Source organism: Mauremys mutica, chromosome 17 (genome assembly GCF_020497125.1).
Source record: "Mauremys mutica isolate MM-2020 ecotype Southern chromosome 17, ASM2049712v1, whole genome shotgun sequence".
NCBI classification, from domain to species: domain Eukaryota; kingdom Metazoa; phylum Chordata; order Testudines; family Geoemydidae; genus Mauremys; species Mauremys mutica.
Genome location: NC_059088.1, coordinates 21616348 through 21640594, shown reverse-complemented (window position 1 = coordinate 21640594; position 24247 = coordinate 21616348). Strand labels below are relative to the sequence as shown.

Below are 24247 nucleotides of genomic sequence, written 5' to 3'. Positions count from 1 at the left end.
ATGGAAGGGGAGTTAGGCTCATGCCTGAGTTGGCAGCTTGGACTCAAGTTGCTGTGTAGACAACGCTCCGCTCACCACACACACACACACACACACAGACACCCACCACCTCTGGTCTATCTCCCAAGTCCAAAGCGACAGAGTCCTGTGGCATCTTATAGACTAACAGCCATATTGGAGCAGAAGCTTTCATGGGTGAATACCCACTTCGTCAGACACATGCGAAAAAGCTTATGCTCCCTCAAAAGCTTATGCTCCGATACATGTTAGGGTACGTCTAGACTACCCGCCGTATCAGCAGGTAGCGATCGATTTCTCGGGGATCGATATATCGCGTCTCATCTATATGTGATATAGCGATCCCCGAAAGTGCTCCCGTCGACTCTGGAACTCCACCAGCACGAACGGTGGTAGCGGAGTCGACAGGGCGAGCCACGGCCGTCGATCCCGCGCCGTGAGGTCGAGAGGTCAGTCGAAATAAGAGATGTCGACTTCGGCTACGCTATTCCCGTCTCTTACATTGACCTCCCCCAGTGTAGACCAGGCCTTTGTTGCTTTTTACGGATCCGGACTAACACGTCTCCTCCTCTGACACGTCCCAAGTCCCGTTTCCCACCGCTGCAGTTCCCCTTTCTCCCAGCAGGGGCCAGGAGCGACTAGGAGGGAGCCCTCAGCAGCGCGCCGCTGCCTTTCCGCTCCACCAGGGGGCGCCTGTGCGCGCTCCTCCCTTCCCCTCCCCACGCCTTGCCCAGCCCGGGAGCGCTCCGTGCAGCCAGCCCGGCTCCCGGCGTTCACCTGCCTGTACCTGCCCCTCCGCACGCCCAGCCCCTGCCTTCCATCTTGGCCCAGCCCGGCTCCTCTCCTGCTGCCTTCCCCGGAGAGAGGTTCTGCTCCGAAGCGCCCCAGGACAGGACCAGCCACCCCCCCACCCAGACCCGGCGCCGGCCATGGGTCCCTGCTGAGCCACCCGGGGTGGAGGTAGGAAGTGGGGGAAAAGTCACCACGATCCAGCCATGGTGAGTTTCCTGCCCCCTCTGGAGACGCTCCAGTCCCTTTAAGACCCAATTCGCCCCACCCCCCCCGCAGCAAATCCCATAAATCCCCCCCCCCCCCGTTCCCCAGTTTAATTATTAGCTAATGGGACGTTTGAACAGGGTTTTTTCCCCATTTCCCTTCCCCCTCCCGCCCCCAGGAGCAGCAGCTGCCATGAATCACCTTGCAAATGGGATAGAGAGAAGCTGGGTCAGAAATAGCCTCTGGGGCTGCAGGATCCTCCTTGGCCTGATTGGGATTCCCAAGAAACCTTCCTTCCTCGTCTCTCTCTCCTTCCTCTGGCTTGTTCCCCCGGACTGGGGCTCTGGCTTCTCTGCGGGAACCTCTGCGGGGGTTGGTTTTGCTTTTCCGAGCCAAACTTCTCCGAAGGGCCAGATCCTTGTGGCATGGCTCTAGGGTGCAGGCAGAACATTGCCAGCCCCCAGCCAGCTGCCTGCGTGGGCCCCGCATGTTGTCTGGCTCATCGGGGTGCTTGTGGCCCTGTCTGAGTTCTGCCCTGAATATTTGCTCCCTTCCCTTTGTGAAGGTTTGGGCCCTTGATCCTGCCCTTGGATCTCTGCACTGCGGGACCCCGCGCAGCCTCTGCAGATCCCTTTGCAGGATTGGGGCCTTACAATGGACATTTACGCTGGTGCTAGGTGTCCCGGAGGGGTTTAGACAGGAGACGGTGACATTTTTAAGGGGTGTGTGTATGTTAAAGGGCTTGGAAGATGGGGGGTGTTATTCCTGGCCAGGTCACCCTGGGAACCCCTGAAAGGTGCCTGTTTCCCCTGCTGCCTGATGGTGTAGCTAGAATTTCTGCCAGAGCAGAGGATGGAAGGAGGCGCTCTGAGTGCCACTGACTTTACTGGACCCCATAAAAAAACACCTGGGAGCTTTAGTGTGGAACGACTGGTGAGAGGCACTTCAGAAATGTTAGTACAGCACCTGGCGTAGTGAGTCCCAGGGCTCCTGGGAAGGAGGAAGGTGTTCAGATGCCAGCTCAAGGTTCCCTTAACAGGACTGTGCTAGGAAAACTGGTTGTTTCAAACCTGATGCTTAGATGGCTCAGCCACTCCCTCCCCCAACATGGGCTGGGCTTTGTTTTCATGGCTGCTTTGGTTTCTGTGAGCAGCGGTGAGAGAGTGAGAGTTATGGATGTGTTTGCCAAGGGATTTGGGGGAGCAATTTGTGTCAAATTGGGCCCCGTTGCACCGGGCACCGACCTGAATTGCAGGCTCAGGGCTGCATGGTCAAGGTTGAATAGATTTATTTTGTTTTTAAAACACCAAAAGGGGCCCTTCCGATCATCTGATCTGGGCTCCTGCGTAACACAAGCCAGGGACTCTCCCTTAGTCTGTGTCTCCGGGAGGAAATTGAGGGGTGTAATGATTCCACAACAGCTTCTGTGTGAATGCTCTATTCCAGAATAATTACTCCACTCACAAAGTGGAGTAATTATTCCTGGGTACAATCTCTTTTATTCTGAAATAGTTTGTCTACAGGGGGAGTTACTCTGGAATGGCTATGCCAGTCAAGTTCCCCCATGTAGACAAAAAAACCCAATGATCCCTGCATTCAGCCCATATCTGGTAGTTGAGCTACAGTCCATCTTTTGGAAAGTCTCAATATCAATTATTTTAAGTGCTGGAAAATCCATCCTCTCCCTTGGGAATCTGTTTGACTGGTTAATTACCCTCCCCATTAAATGATGTTTTACTGGTTCTCACCTAGGTAATTTTGTAGCAAACAGGAGGATCTAAAACACAGGAGGAGCTAATTCTGCTCCACATCAACCACAAGTGGACAAAAATCCGAAATAAAACAAACCGACTGACCACATGTGGGTGGTGGTGGTTATGAAGTTTTTGAGGTTTTAGGGTTACACTCAGGCTGGGTTTTTAAGCTTTTCTCTATGACCATGAGGGTGGGAAACATGTTCTTTCCTTTTAATTAGGAGCAGAGAGTCTCCTGTATTCACGTGACTCCAGCAGCTGGGGCTTGGCAAAGAGTACCAGCTAGTGAGAGGTGGCAACACTGAACTGTCCCAGCTTGGATCCAGGAGTGGCCTGTTCCCGCAGGACACTATCACGACAGGCCCTGCCTGCACTCCTGTGTAATGAGGTTTTGGTCAAGCAAGCCCATTCCTGCACTGGCCTGCTGCTCATAGCCCTGGCTCCAGGAGCCAGATCTCTCGGAGCTGCATGGTTTTCAAACTTTCCCCTAACGTGCTTGGACTTAATGCAGAGCCTGTGTAAACAGTGGCTCTCATGTGGTTGGTGTGGGAGGAGGTTTTTGGATGTGCTTATAGTCCCATTCACAAGTCTGGCAAAATTCAGGGGGGGCAGCAAAGCTGGGCCTTTGAATTTTTGGTGATGTTTAAAACCGTTCTGGAGAGAGCATCCCTGTTTCCCGGGGGGGGGAGGGGCACAGCCGCCCCTCTGTCCTGGGGCAGGGGGAGTGGGTCGGCCTCCTCTGTGATGGGGCTTTAAATCCTGGCAGTTCCTCTCTGCTGCCCCCACTTCCCATCCCCCAAATGCTGCCGCGGCTGCAGTCTCTGTGCCCGTAACTTCCCTCCCTGCCCCCGGCCTGTAGAGACTCCCCCCTCGGCGGGGGAAGCTGTGGGTTTATGGTGCTGAAGATGGGGTGCCTGGTGCAGCCCCACCCCACCTTTCAGGCCAGCAAGCGCCGGTCGGGTGCAGGGGTCACTGGCTGGGGTTGGCAGGGGGTCTCCATCTGCGGCCTGTGACTGGGAGGTGCACAACCACCCTGCTGTTCCCAGGTGGTGGTGGGGGGTCCCGGCCGGATCCTGGTTCACAGCTGAGACCCATCGGGGTGGAGGGTGAGCATGGACCCTGCTGGCTTCTATCCTGTGTGCGGAACAGGCTTCCCCTCCAACCCGTCCGTGGAGCGGCTCCGCTCCGGTAGGCGGCTGCGCCCAGCGGGTCACTGTGAATCTATTAATAGCGTGTGATTAATGCGTGTGTGCAACAGTCATCGCTGGTGCTTAGAGCCCGGAGTGGGGCTGGAAACCAGCTGTGGGAGGGGAGTGGGGTCTAGTGGCTAGAGCAGGGGGCTGGGAGCCAGGACTCCTGGGCTCTATTCCCAAATCTGTCACTGTGCCCTGAGGGGTGGGCAGTCCCTGTGCCTCGGTTTCTCTGCCCGTGAGTGGGAACGGCCTGGTGAGGCAATTTGAGAAAGGGGAGGGGTGCTGTGGGGAAGAGGCATCTCTGCTATGATCGGGGAGGGGCGTGTTTCACAGCATGACAGGCTCAGGCTTCTCCCTCCAGCCTGACCTGGTCCTGGCGTTGCAGCAACACCCCCCGGCTGGTTAATCCTTAACCCTACTCCCTTCCCCGGTGTTTGTACAGCCCCAGGGAGCCCTGCAGCCCTGGCCCCGGGGCGGGGGGGGGCCCCTGGGGCAGGATCCGGCCTGCGCAGCCACGTGCCAGCAGCCTCCCATGCTGAAATGCCTGGCCCGGGGCGGTGAGTCAGCTCAGTTCCTCCTGCCGGGGCTATTCTTAGCACCAGCCTCCCGGACCCTGGTCAGGGGATCCCCCCTCCTCCTGGCAGCCCCAGCCCCCTGTTAGCCGGGGGGCGGTTGTGGCGGAGCAGGCAGTGCCGGCTGGGGCTGGAGCTGTGTTTGTGGGGACGCCGCCCTGTGTGCTGGAGGAGCCGGGGGCAGCGTGCGGGGGTGAGGCGGGCGTGTGTGGGCACGCCCGTGCCTTGGGAGGGGCAGGAGCATGTGCGTGCTGGGAGGGGCCCGGGGGGGCCATGCCTGCTGGAGGTGGGTGTGTGCGTGTGGAGCGGGGGGGTGGGCATGCGGGTGGGTGCCCTGGGGGGACACGCAGCGGGTCGGATCTTGCCCTAAACTCCCCCCTCCCGCCCTGTGCACAGCGAACTGATGGGCCTTGCGGGGCCATTACTACATCACTAGCTGGGACAAACCTTGGCCTGGTAGCAGAGGCCTGGCTTTCACCCCCCTCCCCCACCCGTAGCTGAGATGACGTGCTGCACCCCAGAGCTGCCAGGATCCCGGCTCGGGCAGTGCCCGGCCATGCGGGGATAACGCTGCCCCTAGCAAACCCAGAGCCTTAAACAATGGATGCGTTTGTCCCGGCCCCCGGTTCCTCGCGCTGTCCTTGCTGGCTAGCGGAGGCAGCTCCGTCTCCGTGAGCCGGGCGTGAATTGTCACGGGTAGTCCTGTGCCAGTGCAATCTCTCTGCTCTTCCAAAGCCTGCCTGGTTCCCCCTCCCACAGCCCCGCCGCCGGGGTACCCTCTGCACGCCCCTGCCAGCGGGTCCCACTGCCTGCAGCGGGGCGAGCGCGCCTGGTGACGTCTGAGTGCGTCAGGTTCGGAAAGGGAGCGGGACGGGATTTTCACAGTCGGCCACGTGGCTTGTTACGTGGATTCTGGTAGTATGTGGATGCCTGGACTGAGATCGGGGTCCCCCCCTGCCCGTTGGGCTGGGCCCTGTGCAGACCCCAACTGAGATCTGGGGGGGAGGATATTGGGCTGGGCCCTGTGCAGACCCCAACTGAGATCGGGGGCCCCCGTCAGGCCACAGTCTGCACAGCCGTCCCTTCCCCAGCCAAGATCAGGGCCCCCATCGTGTGGGACCCTGCACAGACCGCTCCCCCCGCCACAGTGCTGGGCGCTGCTCACACACCAACCCCGACCAAAGTCTGGTGCCCCACATCGTGCCAGGTGCAAATAACAAATCGTTCCAGGCAGACACAGGGTGGGAGGGGAAACTGAGGCACAGAGCATGGGTGAGACTTGCCCAAAATCACCCAGCGGGCCAGAGCCAGGCACAGAACCCAGGTGTCCCAAGGCCCAGCCCTGCGCTCTACTCACTGGACCATGCTGCCTTTCATTAATCCTTGTCGCACGACTGGCCTTGTTGAAGGACCTCCCCAAGGCGTGGGGGTTTTGCCGGTGTTAGGAACCTGCAGAGGCTGAAGCGAGGTGCGATTTGGGCTCAGCCCTCCTCGGCATTGCTTCCCCGGGCAGGCAGGTTTGCGCTCGCGGCTGTGTGGACGTGAGGCTTGGAGCCGCTCTGCATTTCAGGGACGCTGTGCGACATTCAGGGTGGCGCATTTCTTGTACTGCAGTGAAGTTCTCCTGGGAGTTTTCCTGAGCCGGGCTGGGATCTTGCCCACACGTCCAGCTCAGGTTAATGAATAACTGCTAGAGAAGGCAGTTTCACAACCATATGATACTGGGGCCAGCCCTTGGCTGAGGGAGTAGAGACGCCAAAATGGGTGAGGCAGTAGGAATGCAGCGTTGTTTAGTGGTTAGAGCAGGGAGGGACGGGGAGGCAGGACTCCTTGAGGTCTAGTCCCTGCTTTGAGGGCAGGGGTGGGGCGCGGCTGGTGGTGGAGGCTGGGGGGCTGGAAATCAGGACTCCTGGGTTCATTTCCAAGTGTGGTTGAGTGGTTAGAACGCAGAGCCGAGAGAAAGGGCCTATCGTTCTATTCCTGGCTCTGCCGCTGACTCACATTAGAACCTCGGGCAAGTGAGTCACTTCCTTCCTGCGTGCCTCAGTTTCCCCCTCAGCAGCCTGGCAATAGCATTTCCCTTCTCACAGGCCTGCTGAGGCTTAAGATGGCCAGAGCTCCAGAGTGCCCCGGAGGGTGGGCCCGGCCTGAGACGCCCTCCTCAGGTGACAGCGTCTGAGCCTCCCCCACTAAGTTTCCTACCCACCAGCGGCCAGGCCACGGGCTCGTTACGTGGCAAAGGCGTGGCAGGGCTGGTGTCACTAGGTGCAGTCGCTGGCCCTGGGGTCTTGCCGGCTGCCTGCCCCGCTCCGTGGTGGTACGAAGGCCCTGCCCCCAGCCCTGCCCCCGTGCCAGGCAGATGCTGCCGGTCGGGGAAGCGCTCTGGATTGAGGAGCAGAACCCGGCCTGGGGCACCGTGAGTTCTGAGCTGCTCTCTGAGCTCAGACCGGGCTGGGAGGGCCCTGCCTGCCCAGGCCCCGTCCGGGCTGGGATCGGAACGGGGCTGCTCCCTGCCCCAATGAGCTGACCGCCTACATTTAGGACAAGAGCAAAGCAAAGCCCCCAGCCCAGTCTCCTGCCCCTGGCAGCGGCTGGCACCAGCGGGCTCTGAGGAACCCCGCGGCGATGGGCTAGCCAGCCTCAGGGGTGACTTTTCCAACCCCCCCTTTAACGAGGGCAGGGATCCCCCAACTCTGGAATGCCGAACGCCCTCCTCCCCGTGGGAGAGCGAAGCGAATCGCCTCCCCTCCCGGCCCTGCTGTGCGTTCAAGTCTCAGCCGCGTTAGATGCTTCCTGTGCCCCGGCCTGGCTTGTCCTTGAGGCCGGTCCCGGCCTTTGGGGCAGAGCGGAGCTAGTGCTCGGCTAGTTTATCTCCCCCGCTCTCACTTGTTGTTATCTGCATAGATGCTAAGAGCTCTGTGGCAGGGCCTGTCTGTTTGCTCCCTGTTTAGCCAGCACCGAGCGCAGAGGTGGGCAAACTATGGGCCACATCCGGCCCACGGGACCCTCCTGCTTGGCCCCTGAGCTCCTGGCCGGGAGGCTCGCCCCCGGCCCCTCCCCCACAGCCGCAGCATGGCGCCGGTGCAATGCTCTGGGCGGCCGAGCAAGGCAGCTGACCCGGTGACTGACCCGGTGCTCTGTGCTGCGCGGTCGCCTGGCTGGCTCCAGCCGGGCAGCCACTGATGCTCCAGGCAGCGCAGTAGGGGGCAGGGAGCAGGTGGGGTTGGATAGCGGGCAGGGGAGTTTGGGGTGGTGGTCAGAGGGTGAGGAATGGGGGTGGTGTTGAATGATTTAAAACACACAAACAAAAACAAAACTGCTGTTTGAGCCTTCAGGGCTCGTGCCAAGCTTTCCACTGAGAGCTGGGAGAGCTCAGTGGTTAGGGTGCCAGCTTCAGACTTGATTCCTGGGTTCACTTCCTTGCTCTGTCACTGACTTCCCTGTGGAACCTTGAACCAGTCATTTTGTGCCACAGTTTTCCCCTCTGTACAATGGGGATAATCGCGCTGCCCTGCCCCCTGGAGGGCTGTGAGGGTAGACACGCTGAACAGTGTCAGGTGTTTAGATACCATGGAGATGGAGGACAGATAATTTACAAGGGTTAGAAACTTGGGTTTTCTTAAAGGAAACAGAATCTCACGTGACTCTGGAAGCTGGGGATTGAATTAAGCCCCCAAATACTGCGGAAGAGTCGGCAGCACTATGGCTATGCCAGCAGTCAGGCCTGGCTGTCTGACCCTGCTCCACGCAGGCCGGGGTGGCGTGGTCTAGCACCCGCAAGGAGAACGTCGTCCTAGCCTCGTCCGGAGCCTCTGCAGCGTTCCCTCCGCGCTGCCCCTCCTCCCGCTGCCATCCCTTCCCTCCGCGAGTGCCACTGGCGTCGGTCGCGTAGCAACTGACCGCTCGCATTGTCTGTGTGGGCCGGAGGACGGAGCGCTTGGCAACAGCCAGGAGCCTGTCTGAAGTTTTCTTGCTGGCTCAGAGCTGGGATGGGGGTGGGGGTTGATCGCCATCACCCGGCCTGGGGAGGGGGCAGGGCAGAGCCACCCATCTTCTGTGCTGATGCAGTGGGGGTGGGGGGGAGAAGTGGATTGTGGGTTGTCTGTTTTTGCAGGGAGGCAAGGGGCAATCGTGTGCACACACACAGCCCAAACACCACACACATTCGCGCTCTCTCTTCCCCCCTCCCTCCCATCTCACCCTGGGGTGCTCCAGATCCTTCCAGCTGTTAACCCAGCGGGGGCAAGAATCGTGGTTCCCTTTGCCAGTAGCGTACGTCCCAGCCCTCCCCGCCCGCTGGGCAAGGCCACTAGATCGTGAGCAGTTTGCGCTCCTGGGAGGATTCTGTTTCCATCCGTGTGGGTCAGTTTCTCTCCCAGCTGAAATCAAGGGCTAAGCGTCTCTGTCAATTAATCAGGGAGATTGCCAGGGAGGGGAAAGTCAAACCCTCATGATGCACCCGGGATGGTAACAACACCTGGCAGGGTTGCAGCAGCCTCTGCCAGGGAGGGTCAGTTGCACCGTTGTATAGATGGGGAAACTGAGGCACACCCATGGAGGGGGAGGGGTGTGACTTACCCCAGAGCCGTGCACCGAGTTCAGGATGCAGCACGTGCAATGTTGCCAACTTTTACCATTTTACCACGAGTCTTGCAATATATGGTTAGTTTTTTCTTCAAGTCCCGGCTCCCAGAGTCATATGAGTGCTTGAGAATCTTTAGCTTTAAGTAATTAAGTTTTTTTTAAGGCAGGTTTCTGGCCCCGGTGCTTATGCAGAAACACTTGGAAGCACAACTCTCTAAAGGCTCAAAAAACATGGCAAATAGGGTCCCAGCATTTCTTTGTTTATTAAATCTCATTATTTTTACCCCAATCTCATGATTTTTGTGGGCTTGACTCCTGTTTTTTGAACCCCTGGGGCTGGCAAGACGGTGGGAATTCCTGGCCAGATGAAGAAAAAGAGAGAGCGTAGCTCTTTGTTGGTGCTGAATGGAGCACAAGACCCCAAAGTCATTGCACGTCTCTGCGCTAAAACGAGATAAATTTGTGTGTGTGTGAGAGAGAGACGCATGTGGTGCCTTGATGCTGGGGCAGAGGCTGATCATAGATTTACATCCTCTTGGTCTTTGTAACATCGTTGTCCTGCATTTCGGTTTATAAGCTACAGACACCCGGGCATCATGCAGCCTCTTCTAGGGTGGAGCACGGCAGCCAGTTACACAGGACAAGGCAGAGGAGTTTGGCCTAAGGGCACTGAGCAAGAGGCCAAGGGTCTCAAGTACTCGTGCAGCCCAGACAAGGCTTCAGCTTTCATGGTCGCAGCTACACTCCACGCCCTTTGGGGCAGGGACAGTCTGGTCTGTGTTTGTGCAGCACCTGGCACCATGTACTCCTGGTCTGTGACTGGGCTCCTAGGCGCTACCGTAATGCACCTAATAAATAATGTAGAGCACGTAGTCCCATGCTGTCCTGGTTCATGACTGGGGCGCCTAAGTGTTACCGTAATACACCTAATAAATAATATACAGTGCCTACCACTCTGGGGTCCTGGCCCATGATTGGGGCTTCTAGGTGCTACCGTAATACACCTAATAAGTAATGTACTGTGCCTAGCACAATGGGTTTCTGGTCTGTGACTGGGGTGCCCTGGTGCTACCGTAATACAAATAATAGGAGACCCAGATGAGATTGGGGCTCCACTGGGCCAGGCGCTGCACAGGCACAGAGCCCATGATTGAGACAGACAAAGCGGGGGAAGGAGATCCCTGTTTCACGAATGGGCCTAGAGAGATCACATGACTCCCCCAGGGTCACATGGAGTGTCCATGGCAGGGAGCTGAGCCTAGATCTCCTGGTTGCCAGCCCGGTGCCGGACTCTCGCAGCCCAAACCGCCAGTTTCGCAGCCCTAAGCCATCCCCTCCCTGGCTGGAGCAGAACCTGACGGAGGCAGCTGAGCACCGGCGTCGCCCGGGCTCCCCCGCCCTGAGCTTAGCCAGAGCTGTGACCTGTCCCGTTGTGTTCCCCTCCCCGCGCAGGGCAGCAAGGAGCGCTACCACTGGCAGGCGCAGAATGTCAAGCACAGCGGGGTGGACGACATGGTGCTGCTGGCCAAGATCAGCGAGGACGCCATCGTGGAGAACCTCAAGAAACGCTTCCTGGATGACTACATCTTCGTATCCTTGCCGGGCTGGGAGCAGGGAGGGCGACGCTGGGAACTTGGAGGATGTGGCAGGGGAGGAGGGAAACGCCGATTGCTGCCCAAAGGGACAGCAGTTTGCAAAGGGGTGGGGGTGGGGTCAAGCCCCAGCTTCCCCAGGATTGGCTGGTTCTGGATCGGCCCATTGCCGGAGTAACTCATGGAGCAATCTCATAGTCTCATAGACTTTAAGGTCAGAAGGGACCATTATGATCATCTAGTCTGATCTCCTGCACAATACAGGCCACAGAATCTCACCCACCCACTCCTGTAACAAACCCCTAACCTATGTCTGAGTTATTGAAGTCCTCAAATCGTGGTTTAAAGACCTCAAGATGCAGAGAATCCTCCAGCAAGTGACCCGTGCCCCATGCTGCAGAGGAAGGCGAAAAACCTCCAGGGCCTCTGCCAATCTGCCCTGGAGGAAAATTCCTTCCCGACCCCAAATATGGTGTCTCAGGCATCAGTGAGATGCTTTTAACGATCATATCAGTATCGTGACGGATTATTAGTATAATTTGTATCTTGGTGGCGGCCTCAGTGTGTTGGGCTGGGCCCAGGCAGAGACGCAGAGTGAGAGACAGTCGCTGCCTGAGAGAGCTCATAGTCTAAATAGGCATGACGGACAGAAGGTGGGGAGGGGAAACCGAGGCACAGAGCAGGAATGTGAATGCCCAAAGTCACCCAGTAGGGCTGTAGAGACAGGAATAAAACCCAGGCATGGATGAATGGGACCAAATTCAGTATTTTACTCAGAGAATCCCCTAATTAGAGCCAGTTGGAAAACAGATTTTCTGTCTCATGAAAAATTTGGAGATTTCAGGGTTTTGTTCCATCCTGAATCACGACGAAAAGCCAAAATTTCAAAAAAAAATTGCAAAACAAAATTCAGGTAGCAGTGTCCATGTGTCTGCTGCTGTGCAGATTTGGTGGGGCGGGGGGTGAATGTGATTGTATGTAGTAACTGTGTGCAGCCCTTTAAATGCGGGGTGGGCTGTGTGGGACAGGTGGCTCTGGATCCGGCTCTGAGGAGCCTTGGGTTCTTTTCCATTGCTTCTTCCGCTTCCTATCGTCGCTGGTCGATCCTTATCTCAGAAACCCCAGACGTACATCGGGCCGGTCCTCATCTCCGTCAACCCTTTCAAACAGCTGCCCTACTTCACCGATCGCGAGATTGACATGTACCAGGGAGCCGTAAGTAATGGGGGGGGGGAGGAAATGGGGAAACGGCCCCCAAAACATCCCACCGGGGGTTCCAGTTCCACTGTGACCCCCTCCCCGTAGCAGAGGCCGTGGAGTGGGAGCAGGGGTACCTCTATGCAGGGTAATTATCAAATAGCAGGGTGTGGGGACATGGATTTGATTCAGATCATGGAGAGGGCAGGAGCCATTCAGAAGCAGGCTGGCCTCCCCCCAGCTGGGGGCTTGTCCTCCTCGCAGTCTCTGCCCTGTTATCCAAACCTTCGCATGATCCAGATCCCGCCCTCGTCCCCCAGCGTGAGTGTCTCATTCTGGGGGACAAGGGGGTGGGGTAATGTGACAGTTGGGGTAAACGGGCATATAGTGTATGCAGGATTCGGGAGACTATTACTGGGTCCAGTTTTGGGGCCCACACTTCCAACGGGCTGTTGGCAAATAGGAGAAAATTCAGAAAAACAGCTAGAAGAATGATTCGAGAAAACCTGCCTTCTCGGGAGGGATTTAATCTATTTAGTTTATCAAAGAGAGGGCTAAGGGGTGATAAGATCACCGTCCAGGGGGATGAGATTTCTGGTAGGACACCACTCTACAGAAGACAAAGGCAGAGCCATATCCAGTAGTTGGAAGGTGCTGAAGCCAGACAAATTTTGATGAGGAATAAGGTGCAGTGGAGGGTAATTTACCCTTGGGACAATTTACCAAGGATCGTGGTGGATTTTCCATAACTTGCTGTCTGGGAATCAAGATGGGATTTTTTTTCTAAAAGCTGTGCTCTAGCTCAACCACCAGATATGGGCTGGATGTAGGAACCGCTGGGTGAGGTTCTCTGGCCTGGGCTATAGAGGAGGTCGGACCCTCAGTCCCCTGCACCTCTCCCCTGAGCCAGTAACAAGTAGCAACTTCAATCCATGGATCTCTCCGTGCTTTGCAGAGGTGGGTTGGTATTGTTAGCCCCATGTTCTAGCTGCGGAGAGCCCCAGGCAGAGAGGAGAGGGGACCTGCTCATGCACTGGGAGAGGAGACTGTGGGGGAAATTCCCCCTTCTTCTGGAGCATCCAGTGATGGGCTGGATGGATCCTGGACTAGATGGGCCATTCGGTTGCTCCTCTCTGGCTCCTCCTCAGTCCAGAGAGGTAGATACACTGGAGGGTAGGAATAGGGTCCAGAGTGACCTAGACAAATTGGAGGATTGGGCCAAAAGAAATCTGATGAGGTTCAACAAGGACAAGTGCAGAGTCCTGCACTTAGGACGGAAGAATCCCAGGCACCGCTACAGGCTGGGGACCGACTGGCTAAGCAGCAGTTCTGCAGAAAAGGACCTGGGGATTACAGTGGACAAGAAACTGGATATGAGTCATCAGTGTGCCCTGGTTGCCAAGATGGCTAATGGCATATTGGGCTGCATTAGTAGGAGCACTGCCAGGAGATCGAGGGATGTGATCATTCCCCTCTATTCGGCACTGGTGAGGCCACACCTGGAGTATTGCGTCCAGTTTTGGTCCCCCCACGACAGAAGGGATGTGGACAAATTGAAGAGAGTCCAGCGAAGGGCAACAGAAATGATTAGGGGGCAGGGGTACATGACTTATGAGGAGAGGCTGAGGGAACTGGGATTGTTTAGTCTGCAGAAGAGAAGAGCGAGAGGGGATTTGATTGCAGCCTTCAATGACCTGAAGGGGGGTTCCAAAGAGGATGGAGCTAGGCTGTTCTCAGTGGTGGCAGATGACAGAACAAGGAGTAATGGTCTCAAGTTGCAGTGGGGGAGGTTTAGGTTGGATATTAGGAAACACTATTTCACTCGGAGGGTGGTGAAGCACTGGAATGGGTTACCTAGGGAGGTGGTGGAATCTCCTTCCTTAGAGGTTTTTAAGGTCAGGCTTGACAAAGCCCTGGCTGGGATGATTTAGCTGGGGTTGGTCCTGCTTTGAGCAGGGGGTCGGACTAGATACTTCCTGAGGTCCCTTCCAACCCTCATTTTCTATGATTCTATGTAGCAGAGTGGGGCCTGCTCCCCAAATGGGAGGGAGCCCAGGGCGGCCCAGCTCTGGTGTCTCCCAGAGCAGGCTCCAGGCAGATCCCCAGGCGTATGCTGAGCGAAAACGTTGGTTAAGCCTGGCTTGGCTAAACGGGGTGGGGGTTGGCTGTAGTTTGAAGAAGGGTTTCCCCATCAGTGCCCGGCCTGCGAGGGGGTGCATCTGGCGGGGTGACCCACAAGGAACCCCGGGAGTGAATCCCAGCTGGTCCCTGGGAGGGGAAGAGAATTCCTGAAGCTGGTGAGTCATCCTGGCAGGAATTCTCAGCTGGGAGCCCCGCCTTGCTGCCAGGACACCGAGGGGGCATGTGCGATCCACGCCCCGCTCCAGCAAGGCCCCTGCCTGCAGCACCCCATTGCCCCTCCCCATGGGAGCTGCCTTGCTCCCAGCCTGCCCCCTAGTGGCAGGTGCAGAGACATTCCCTGCTCAATATTGGGGGGAGGGATAGCTCAGTGGTTTGAGCATTGGCCTGCTAAACCCAGGGTTGTGAGTTCAATCCTTGAGGGGGCCACTTAGGGATCTGGGGCAAAAATTGGTCCTGCTAGTGAAGGCAGTGGGCTGGACTAGATGACCTTTCGAGGTCCCTTCCAGTTCTAGGAGATTGGTATATCTCCAATTATTACCTAGTATCCTAGATCCCAAAGAGACATCTGGGTGCTCCGTTCAGTGCAGTTCCCGACTCCCCTCCTGAAAACCCAGCAGCCTTGTCGCTGTCCTAGGGAACTGGGGCACCAGTAGAGGGAGCGCGCTGAGCCCCTGCAAGGGGACCGTGCGCCTGCCACGCTCCTGATCCGCTGGCGTCTCCTCTCCAGGGGTGCGGCTCGGGGCTCGAGATCTGCGGGCGGATCCGTGGCAGGAGCTATCCCCCAGTGTAGCGGTGAGGGTGCTGAGATGGCGATCTAAGCAATGGCTTTGCAGGAGGCCTGGGGCGATCTGGCTAGATCAGCCCACTAGTTCCCGTCAAGGCTGTTTCCAGGGACGCAGGGGTCTAGGCTGGCCTAAGGACATGCAGGACTCCTGGGTTCTCTTCCCAGCTCAGCCACTGACCTTGTGCAAGTCATTTCCCTGCTCTGGGCCTCAGTTTCCCCATCTGTGAAATAGGAGTGGCACTGATTTACCCTCCCTGCGAGGGTTAATTAAGGTCTGTGAAGAATTCCTGTAATTAAGGTCTTTGAGATCCCTGGGAGGAAGGCAAAGGGATAGCATGATTTGGGAGACCTCGTCCTCTGCCCCCCAAAGCCCTATGTCATTTTGAGCTCACTGTGTCCCCCAAGTCCTTACAAGTCTCCAGTGTGTTTTGTTTGCCAAGCGCTCACCAGAGCGGGTGGAACGAAGGTCCCTGGAGCGCTGACATGGACTGTAAGTTCTTTGGGGCAGGAACTGTGTTCACTGTGTTTGTACAAGCCCCCCACTGCAATGGGGATCCCGGAATGGAGCCCCCCCAGTGCCACCTGAGACAAATAACTAGAGAGCTGGGGTCTCCTCGCCTGCCCCCTCCCTGTGCACAAACGTCCCGACTCCTGCGCGGTGGAATAACCGAGTCCCCTGCCGGTGCGTTGGTTGCAGGCCCAGTACGAGAACCCGCCCCACATCTATGCCCTGGCCGATAACATGTACCGCAACATGCTGATCGACGGGGAGAACCAGTGCGTCATCATCAGGTAGGGCGGGGCCGAGAACAGGGGCAGAAGCCACTGGGGCAAGAGGGTGAGGGCAGAAGCAGGGTCCACATCTGGAGCCCGGAAGGGGAGGGGGACGGACGGACGTAGGGTCCACATCTGGGCATGTGCCAAGTTCTAGCTCTAAGACCTTTCCTGGTGCCCGGGTCACACACCGAGGTACCAGAGCGGCGTAGCTCTGCCAGGCTGGCCGTAGCCCTCCGGCACGTTGGCAGAGACTGCTGGGAGAGCCCCTCCCTCTCCCATCCCCCCATGACAACCTAGTGTCCGTCTCTACGTTTTACTGATGGGGAGATTGCGGCACGGTCCTGCAGTCCCTGCTGCCAGCCCTGGCAGGGTGGGGTTGGACGCTGCGCAGGCCCCGACACCCACCCTCCTCGCCCACATTCGGGGAGGAGACTCTGTCTCTGGCTAGTTACCAGAGTACTTGAGCAAGTCCCAGTCGTTACCATATTTATCCTAGTAACCGTGAGGCAGGGCTGTTCCCCCCAGGCTGTAGACGGGGAACTGAGGCTAAGGGACTGATGGAGCAGAGAGCTGAGCCCGGGGCTCCCAAGTTCAAGGCTGGTGCCCTGACCACTGGGCCATTCTGCCTCCTTTAAAGGAGAGTCTCTGTCTGGCTTCAAGCAGGGCAGGAAAAACGTAGATGCAACGAACCAGGTTCTCCTCCCAGGCTCCCTGACCTCCAGACGGCACTGGGCTAGGGTGGGGCGTCCTCCCTGGTGGGGCGGAGAAGCCAGCGTTCGCCCGTCTCTCTTGCAGTGGGGAGAGCGGCGCTGGCAAGACGGTGGCGGCCAAATACATCATGAGCTACATCTCCAAGGTGTCCGGCGGGGGCCCCAAAGTGCAGGTACCGCAGGGCGTGACAGGGCAGGGGGAAGCGGTGGGGGTCCGGGAGCCCGGGCTGGCTGGGAGCAGTTGGGCTGGGGGTTCCTGCAGGGCCTGGGCTGACGGCCTCCTCTAACGAGCGTCCTGCTTCCCCCCAGCACGTCAAGGACATCATCCTGAAATCCAACCCGCTCCTGGAGGCCTTTGGAAACGCCAAGACCGTTCGCAACAATAACTCCAGCCGCTTCGTGAGTGCCTGGGCTCCCGGGGGCTTTGCCCGTCCCTCCTGATCGGGGCGCTCGGCAGTGCCCGGGCTCCCGGGGGCTTTGCCCGTCCCTCCTGGTCGGGGCGCTCGGCAGCGCCCGGGCTCCCGGGGGCTTTGCCCGTCCCTCCTGGTCGGGGCGCTCGGCAGCGCCCGGGCTCCCGGGGGCTTTGCCCGTCCCTCCTGGTCGGGGCGCTCGGCAGCGCCCGGGCTCCCGGGGGCTTTGCCTGTCCCTCCTGGTCGGGGCGCTCGGCAGCGCCCGGGCTCCCGGGGGCTTTGCCCGTCCCTCCTGGTCGGGGCGCTCGGCAGCGCCCGGGCTCCCGGGGGCTTTGCCCGTCCCTCCTGGTCGGGGCGCTCGGCAGCGCCCGGGCTCCCGGGGGCTTTGCCTGTCCCTCCTGGTCGGGGCGCTCGGCAGCGCCCGGGCTCCCGGGGGCTTTGTCCGTCCCTCCTGATCGGGGCGCTCGGCAGCGCCCGGGCTCCCGGGGGCTTTGCCCGTCCCTCCTGGTCGGGGCGCTCGGCAGCGCCCGGGCTCCCGGGGGCTTTGCCCGTCCCTCCTGATCGGGGCGCTCGGCAGCGCCCGGGCTCCCGGGGGCTTTGTCCGTCCCTCCTGATCGGGGCGCTCGGCAGCGCCCGGGCTCCCGGGGGCTTTGCCCGTCCCTCCTGGTCGGGGCGCTCGGCAGCGCCCGGGCTCCCGGGGGCTTTGCCCGTCCCTCCTGATCGGGGCGCTCGGCAGCGTCTGCCGGGGCCTGGGAGGCAGCCTGCCCTCTGCCCCCTGCCAGCTGGCCGTCGCTGAATGCTTCACAGCCATGCACCAACTCAGCCTCACAACCCCTCCCTGCAGCTTAGTGCCATTAGCTGCATTTTACTGATGGGGAAACTGAGGCACGGAGAGGGACCGGGACCTGTTGCAATGCGTCAGTGGCAGAGCTGGGAGTTAGAGCCCAGATGTCGGGCTCCCAGTCTCCTCCTGCAATAGCTGCTAGATGCTGCTCTGCTACCACAGCTGGCGAATAGAACCCAGGAGTCCGGGCTCCCAGGTCTCTGTTCTACCCACTAGACCCCACTCCCCTCCCAGAGCTGGGAACAGAACCCAGGCATCCTGACTGCCAGCCCCCACCCCCGCTCTAGCCCCCACTCCTCCTCCGGAACAGAACCCAGGAGTCCTGACTCCCAGCCCCGGCCCCCCAACCACCAGCCCCCACTCCTCTTCCAGAACAGAACCCAGGATTCCTGGCTCCCAGCCTCCCCCACCCCACTAGCTCCCACTCTCCTCCCAGAGCTGGGGACAGAACCCAGGAGTCCTGGCTCCCAGGAGTTGGCTTGACCACCAGACCCTGCTCAGCGAGGGAGGAGGCCAGCTGGCTCTGGGGTCTCAAGCACGTCCCGGGCGGGGGATGCTCTGGGGGTGGCATCTCTGCTGCGGGGACCTAGCCTGGGGGTCCGGCTCACCTGGCCTCCCCTCCCGTCCCAGGGCAAGTACTTCGAGATCCAGTTCAGCCGAGGCGGGGAGCCCGACGGGGGCAAGATCTCCAACTTCCTGCTGGAGAAGTCACGGGTGGTGAGCCAGAACGCCGGCGAGAGGAGCTTCCACGTGTACTACCAGGTGCGTGGGGGGGGCAGGGTCTGCGCTGAGCCCAGTACCCCCTCCCCCCGCCAGCGTGTGACCCCCCCGCTCTGTCCTCTCTCTCTGCCCAGCTGCTGGAGGGTGCCTCCCCGGAGCAGCGGGAGAACCTGGGCGTCACCAGCCCGGATTATTATTACTACCTCAACCAGTCGGCGTCCTACAAGGTGGACGACATGAACGACCGGCAGGAGTTCCAGGAGACGCTGGTACGGGAGGCGGGGTGGGGGGTGGGCGTTTACACAGCCAGATCGATGCAAGGAGCTCACGGTCCCCCATGGTGCCCCCAACCCCCTGCCTGCTGCCCCCCCCCACCACGCTCATCACAGTGCCCCCTACCACTTCCTGGTGCCCCCCATCTCAGTGCCCCCATCCTCCAACCCACGTCTTGCTGCCCCCCGCTTCTGCCACCATAGAGCCCCCACCCCCTACTGCTCCCCATCCCCCAACCCTCATCCTGGTGCCCCCCTGCTATGGCGCTCCCCATTCCCCCCCCCCAGTGCTCCCCCCATCCTGGTGCCCCCCCAACTCTCCATCCTGGGCCTCTGAGCTCCCATCCCCCCGCCCCACCCCTGTTCCCAGCCTGGCGTCAGCGCCCCCAGCCTGACGCCTCCCCCTGCTCCCTGTCCCCAGGCGGCCATGGAGGTGGTGGGGCTCTCTGGGGAGGAGCAGGCCCTGGTGCTGCAGATCGTGGCCGGGATCCTTCACCTGGGCAACATCAGCTTCCGGGAGGAGGGGAACTACGCCGCCGTGGAGAGCGAGGACTGTGAGTGCGGGGCCAGAGGGCACTGGGGTGGGGGGCCTCTCGGGGGCTGGCTCAGAGTGGATATGGAGCGGGGGGGTCTGTCAGGCCTGGCTGTGGGGTGGGGATGGTGTAGGGGGATCCCCATCAGGGCACGGCTTGGGGCCTGGGGGAGGTGTCACAGCCTGGCTTGGGGCCTGGGGCGATGTCACGGCCCGGCTCGGGACCTGGGGGGGTGTCAGGGCCCGGCTCGGGGCCTGGGGGAGGTGTCACAACCTGGCTTTGGGGCCTGGGGGGTGTCACGGCCTGGCTTGGGGCCTGGGGGGTTGTCAGGGCCCGGCTTGGGGGCCTGGGGGGAGTGTCAGGGCCCGGCTCGGGGCCTGGGGGGAGTGTCAGGGCCCGGCTCGGGGCCTGTGGGGGGTGTCACGGCCTGGCTTGGGGGCCTGGGGGGGGTCACGGCCTGGCTCGGGGCCTAGGGGGAGTGTCAGGGCCCGGCGGGGGGCCTGTGGGGGGTGTCACGGCCTGGCTTGGGGGCCTGGGGGGTGTCACGGCCTGGCTCGGGGCCTGGGGGGGTGTCAGGGCCCGGCTCGGGGCCTGGGGGGGTGTCACGGCCCGGCTCGGGGCCTGGGGGGGTGTCAGGGCCCGGCTCGGGGCCTGGGGGGGGTGTCACGGCCCGGCTCGGGGCCTGGGGGAGGTGTCACAACCTGGCTTGGGGCCTGGGGGGTGTCACAGCCTGGCTCGGGGCCTGGGGGGGTGTCAGGGCCCGGCTCGGGGCCTGGGGGGGTGTCAGGGCCCGGCTCGGGGCCTGGGGGGGTGTCAGGGCCCGGCTCGGGGCCTGGGGGGGTGTCAGGGCCCGGCTCGGGGCCTGGGGGGGTGTCAGGGCCCGGCTCGGGGCCTGTGGGGGGTGTCACAGCCTGGCTCGGCGCCTGTGGGGGTACTCACACCCCGGCTCGGGGCCTGGGGGGTGTCACAGCCTGGCTCGGGGCCTGGGGGGTGTCACAGCCCGGCTCGGGGCCTGTGGGGGGTGTCACAGCCTGGCTTGGGGCCTGGGGGGTGTCACAGCCTGGCTTGGGGCCTGGGGGGTGTCACAGCCTGGCTCGGGGCCTGGGGGGGTGTCAGGGCCCGGCTTGGGGCCTGTTGGGGGGTGTCACAGCCCGGCTCGGGGCCTGTGGGGGGTGTCACAGCCTGGCTTGGGGCCTGTGGGGGGTGTCACAGCCTGGCTTGGGGCCTGGGGGGTGTCACAGCCTGGCTTGGGATCTGGCTTGGGGTTGGGGTGGCCCTGTCAGGGTCTGGCTCAGAGTGGATCTGGAATCACAGAATCGTAGAATATCAGGGTTGGAAGGGGCCTCGGGGGGGGGGGGGGTCTGTCAGGCACCTGATGCGGGGGGGGGGGCGGGGGGAACCTGACGTGTGTGGCCCAGGGATCTGCCTCCATCCATTGGGGGGCCCCACCTTCTCCTGTTTCCTTCCCCCCTCCCATCCTCTCCCTCTGGGGAGGAGGGTCCCTGGGGATGGGGCTCCACCGGCCCCTCTGGATGTGCGGGGGCTGAGGACGGCGATTCCCCACCCACCTTGGAGGCAGGCGGGAGGGAGGCGAATCCAGCAGCCGGGGTTGGGGTGAAGGGGGGGAGCTGTGCTGAGAGGCAGATGGGGTTGGGGTGCTGCCCCTGACACCCTCCCCCCTTATCCTCGCCCTCCCCAGTCCTGGCTTTCCCCACCTACCTCCTGGGCATCGACCAGAGCCGGCTGAAGGAGAAGCTGACCAGCCGGAAGATGGACAGCCGGTGGGGCGGCAAGTCGGAGGTGATCGACGTGACGCTCAACGCCGAGCAGGCCAGCTTCACCCGCGACGCCCTCGCCAAGGCGCTCTACTCCCGGCTCTTCGACTACCTGGTGGACGTGAGTCACCCACCCCGGGGGCCCCGTGTCGAGCTGCCGCCGGGCCCCCACCTGCTCTCTCTCTGTGGGGACTTGGTGTCTGATCCCCCTCAACCCCACTTTATCCCCCCCACCAGTGACCCTTCCAGGGCTCTGTCGCCCCCCCCCCCCACAAATTTTCCAGGCAAGACCCTGAATTCCCACCTCCACCTCCCCCTTTCTCTGCTCTGCCCCCAGGCCGTCAACAAAGCGATGCAGAAGGACTACGAGGAATATAACGTCGGGGTGCTGGACATTTACGGCTTCGAGATCTTCCAGGTACCGCGGGGCAGGGGCGCGAGAGAGACCGTCCTGGGCTTTCGGGTTCCTAGGTCCCTTCCTGGCTCCCCGGCTTTCAGGGGCTTGGGCTAGCAGAAGAGGAGAAGCACGTTGAGAAGATCTGGGATTCCCCCTCCTCCAACCATTTGCAAACCCCTTCTCCCCTGGGGGCTGGGGGCCGTGGGGGGGCGACAGACAGCGCGTGAGCTGGGTGCCAAGGATGCCCCTTTGCCGCCCAGGCCCTTGGCCCGTCTCAGCTGTCTGTGACATCCCCTTCTGCTGCTCTGAGCGAGCCAGAGCCCCCTTTGGTCGCGCTCTGCCTCCCGGGGGAGAGGGGGGGGAGAGACCTCCATGCCAGCATGGCCCTGCCCAGCGTAGACCCCAGTGTCTGACGTGTCTGTCTGTCTCCCCCGCCGCAGAAAAACGGCTTTGAGCAATTCTGCATCAACTTTGTGAACGAGAAGCTGCAGCAGATTTTCATTGAGCTCACCCTGAAGGCAGAGCAGGTGAGGGGCAGGGGGTGAGGTGGGTAAAGGGAGGGGGCAGGGGGAGGAGCAGGTGGTGGGGTGGGAAAGGGGACAGGTGGGGGGAGGAGGTGGGGGAGGGAGGGGGCAGATGAGGGGCAGAGGGAGGAGCTGGTGTGGGGTGGGAATGGGTGGGGGGGGTCAGCCAATGGGTTTACGAGGCAGCGTGGGCCAGTGGACGAGGCACTGAGCTGGGGCCCAGGACCCTGGGTGCTGTTCCCAGGTCTGCCATTGACCCTGGGCAAGATCCTGCCCCTCTCTGTGCCTCAGTTTCCCTTCCTGCCTGTTGCCTAGTGGGCCTTTTGGTATTTGTACAGCGCCTGGCACAGCGCAGCCCCCGGCCCAGCTGGAGTCTCTGTGGGCTGTGCAGTCTAAGCGCTCGTGTCTGCCTCTGGTGGCCGGCACCTGCAACTACCACCACCTGCCACTGATTCGCCGCGGGGGGTGCCCCCCAGAGTTCGGACACGGGCAGAGCCCAACCCCCGCTCTCCCACAAGATCTGGGGCTGCCCCGATCCCAGCACCCCCTCACAATCGTCCCTCTCCCCCCAGGAGGAGTACGTGCAGGAAGGGATTCGCTGGAGCCCCATCGATTATTTCAACAACAAGATCGTCTGCGACCTGATCGAGAGCAAAGTGGTGAGCGAGCGGCCGCCCCCACCCCCTCTTCCAAATACCTCAGGCCTTGGGGGAAGACAACCTGTGTGACCCCTCCCCCAAGCCTGGGACCGCTGCCGCCTTGAGTCTCTGGTCCCCACGGAACCTGGATCCCCATAACTGCCCCCCTCCCACATCCGTCTGAGCTTGGTGGGGGGCTCTGCCCCCCAGTCTCCCCTTTAATCGGCGTCTCCTTTGTGACCTGGGGTCTCCTTGCCGACCTCTCCTAGTCCCCTTCTTAATCAGGGTCTCCCAGCAATGTGGGGGAACCCCCAGCTTCCCCTTAATTGGGAGCCAAGGGTACCCCCAGTTCCTCTCCCTTAATCGGGATCTGTTCAGTGCTGTGGGGGAACCCCAAACCCTGCCTCATTGCAGCGCCAGAGCTGCCCAGGAGGGGGCGCTGGCTCTCCTGCTGGCCAGCGCTGGGAGCGCAGGGGCTGGGGAGTGGCGCCCCCTCCTGGCTGAGCGGTCCGGTGTCTCCCCCCCGCCCAGAACCCGCCGGGGCTCATGAGCATCCTGGACGACGTGTGCGCCACCATGCACGCCAAGGGCGAGGGCGCCGACCAGAGCCTGCTGCAGAAGCTGCAGATGGCCGTGGGCACCCACCAGCACTTCAACAGCTGGAACAAGGGCTTCATCATCCACCACTACGCCGGCAAGGTCAGCGTGGGGGGGGGAGTCCTGGGGAGGGCTGGGTAAAGGGGGCGTGGGCGGGACGGGATATATTAGGGTAGAGGGGAAAAGGAGGCGGGGTGCTGGGGACAGGGTACAATTACTATAGAGGGGGGGAGGAAAGGGGTAGATTAGGGGTGAGAGGTGGCTGAGGGAGGGGTAGATGGGGGTGCTGGGGGAGATGGATGTGGGGGTGCTGGAGGGGTAAGTTAGGGTGGAGGGGGAGGCTGGGGGAGGGGTATGTGGGGGGGCTGGGGGAAGGGGAGGTTGGGGGAGATGGATGTGGGGGTGCTGGGGGTAAGTTAGGGTGGAGAGGGAGGCTGGGGGAGGGGTATGTGGGGGGGCTGGGGGAAGGGGAGGCTGGGGGAGATGGATGTGGGGGCTGGGGGGTAAGTTAGGGTGGAGGGGCAGGCTGGGGGAGGGGTTGATTCCGGTGGAAGGGGAGGCTGGGTTGGAGGGCAAAGGGGGTCAGGGTTGGCGGGGGCTGTCATAGTTAGGGAGAGGGCTTGGACTGGGGGGGCACCTGGTGCTTTGCCCCAGGAGCTGCGTATTCTAGGCCTTTGGTGTGTCCCGTCCCCCTGCGCGTGCCCCAGTCTGGCGCTCCCTGGCCGTGGCTGGCCTGGCTCCGGGCTGGGCCCCCCTGGGGGGATGGCGGACCTGGGCTCTGTGATGGGGAGGGGCTCATTCCCCTTGGGGAGGCTGTGTGAGGGAGCCCCCCCAGCACGCCGGCTCCAGGCCGTTCCCCGGGCCGCTGCCTGAGACCTCGGCTCTCCGTCCCTTAGGTCTCCTATGACGTGGAGGGATTCTGTGAGCGAAACCGCGACGTGCTCTTCATCGACCTCATCGAGCTGATGCAGAGCAGTGAGCTGTGAGTGCCACTTCCCTGGGCCGGGAGGGCAGGGCAGGCCAGTGGTTAGAGCAGGGGGGCCTGGGAGTCAGGACTCCTGGGTTCTGTTCCCAGCTCTGGGAGGGCAGTGGGGTCTAGTGGTTCGAGTGTCGGGGTCGGCAGCTAGGACGCCTGGGTTCTATCCCCAGCTCTGCTGGTTTAGGATGTAATGCCGATAAGAGCTGAATATTTTCATTGCTCGGGGTTATGTATCTGGT

At 61.1% G+C, this 24247-nt stretch overlaps 1 protein-coding gene across 2 annotated transcripts in view; it reads left to right on the top strand.

Moving 5' to 3' along the window:
* Positions 1–766: 766 nt before the first annotated feature.
* The window catches only part of LOC123351390 (unconventional myosin-Ie-like), a 34648-nt gene continuing 11167 nt past the window's right edge, over positions 767–24247 (top strand). The window contains exons 1-15 of one of the 2 annotated variants that reach the window (XM_044990694.1): positions 767–1016; positions 10570–10707; positions 11835–11924; positions 15530–15624; positions 16405–16492; positions 16629–16718; positions 18204–18335; positions 18428–18562; positions 18987–19119; positions 20798–20994; positions 21211–21291; positions 21711–21797; positions 22367–22453; positions 22964–23131; positions 23926–24011. In XM_044990694.1, coding sequence (XP_044846629.1) covers positions 1014–1016; positions 10570–10707; positions 11835–11924; positions 15530–15624; positions 16405–16492; positions 16629–16718; positions 18204–18335; positions 18428–18562; positions 18987–19119; positions 20798–20994; positions 21211–21291; positions 21711–21797; positions 22367–22453; positions 22964–23131; positions 23926–24011 — 1610 coding nt within the window. In that variant the 5' untranslated portion in view covers positions 767–1013. Of the gene's footprint in view, positions 1017–4390; positions 4519–10569; positions 10708–11834; positions 11925–15529; positions 15625–16404; positions 16493–16628; positions 16719–18203; positions 18336–18427; positions 18563–18986; positions 19120–20797; positions 20995–21210; positions 21292–21710; positions 21798–22366; positions 22454–22963; positions 23132–23925; positions 24012–24247 lie in introns of those variants that run through there. The other variant, XM_044990695.1, reaches the window with a different exon arrangement.